This window comes from Gavialis gangeticus, unplaced genomic scaffold (assembly GCF_001723915.1).
Source record: "Gavialis gangeticus isolate Ggan-Ray unplaced genomic scaffold, GavGan_comp1, whole genome shotgun sequence".
In the NCBI taxonomy this organism is placed as follows: domain Eukaryota; kingdom Metazoa; phylum Chordata; order Crocodylia; family Gavialidae; genus Gavialis; species Gavialis gangeticus.
This window is the reverse complement of record NW_017729031.1, coordinates 54,872,234-54,873,100: the sequence shown is the minus strand read 5'-3', so window position 1 is coordinate 54,873,100 and position 867 is coordinate 54,872,234. Positions and strand designations below refer to the sequence as shown.

Here is an 867-nt window from a genome sequence, read left to right as displayed (position 1 = left end):
CGAACATGGCACAAACACGGGTTTGTGTCACCCCCCGCAGGCCGGCTCCTTTCTGTGCCCCCCCCAGCACGTGTCACATGCGAGGCGCCTCCTGAGTCCCGGGCCTGTGTGGCACCCGGGGGGGGATGCAATGTGCCTGGGCACCTGATTGGCTGTTGCTAGGTGACGTCGCCTGCCCTCACGTGACCGGTGTTAAATGCCCGCCTGGCAGCATCCACCGCTGCAGACAATCGTACAGCTGCTGGGGGCGTCGGGGCTGCCGCTGCCGCCGCCGTCGCAGTCGCCCGGCGCCCGGGGAGCGTGGTCGGCGGATCATGCTGGCTCCTGCCGCAGCAGCGTGGGATTGCCAGTGACCTGCTCCTGCGGCCCCGGCAGGGCCCGCGGCCCGGACTCGTGCTGCTCGGGCTCCTCGTCTGTCCGTCTCTGTCTGGCCGCGGGGAGGGAGGAGCAGGATGACCGGGGTGTTTGATAGCCTGGTGTCAGACATGCACTCCAGCCAGATGAGCTCCGGCACCTACCACCAGCAGCACCAGCACGGCGGCCTGCACAAGTCCCAGGAGTCCCCCACCCTGCCCGTGTCCACGGCCACCGACAGCAGCTACTACACCAACCAGCAGCAGCACGGCGCGGGCGGCGGCGGGTCGCCCTACGCGCAGATGGGCTCGTACCAGTACCACGCCCCCGGCATCAACCCCGTCCCCTACGCCGCCAAGGCCGGCTACGACTTGGGCTACTCGGCCACTTACGGCTCCTACGGACCCTACGGGACCCGGGCTTCCCCGGCCACCGAGTCCGGTACGTTGTCCGCCTCCTCGGCCGCGCAAAGGGGGGGTGGGAAGCGGCCCGGGGCTGCCGGCGGGGCGGGGG

The 867-nt window shown here is 70.5% G+C and overlaps 1 protein-coding gene across 1 annotated transcript in view; it reads left to right on the top strand.

Annotated features, from left to right (window-relative positions):
• Positions 1-218: 218 nt before the first annotated feature.
• Positions 219-867, top strand: part of DLX2 (distal-less homeobox 2) — a 9,399-nt gene continuing 8,750 nt past the window's right edge. The window contains exon 1 of the mRNA XM_019522853.1: positions 219-795. Coding sequence (XP_019378398.1) covers positions 453-795 — 343 coding nt within the window. The 5' untranslated portion in view covers positions 219-452. The remainder of the gene's footprint in view (positions 796-867) is intronic.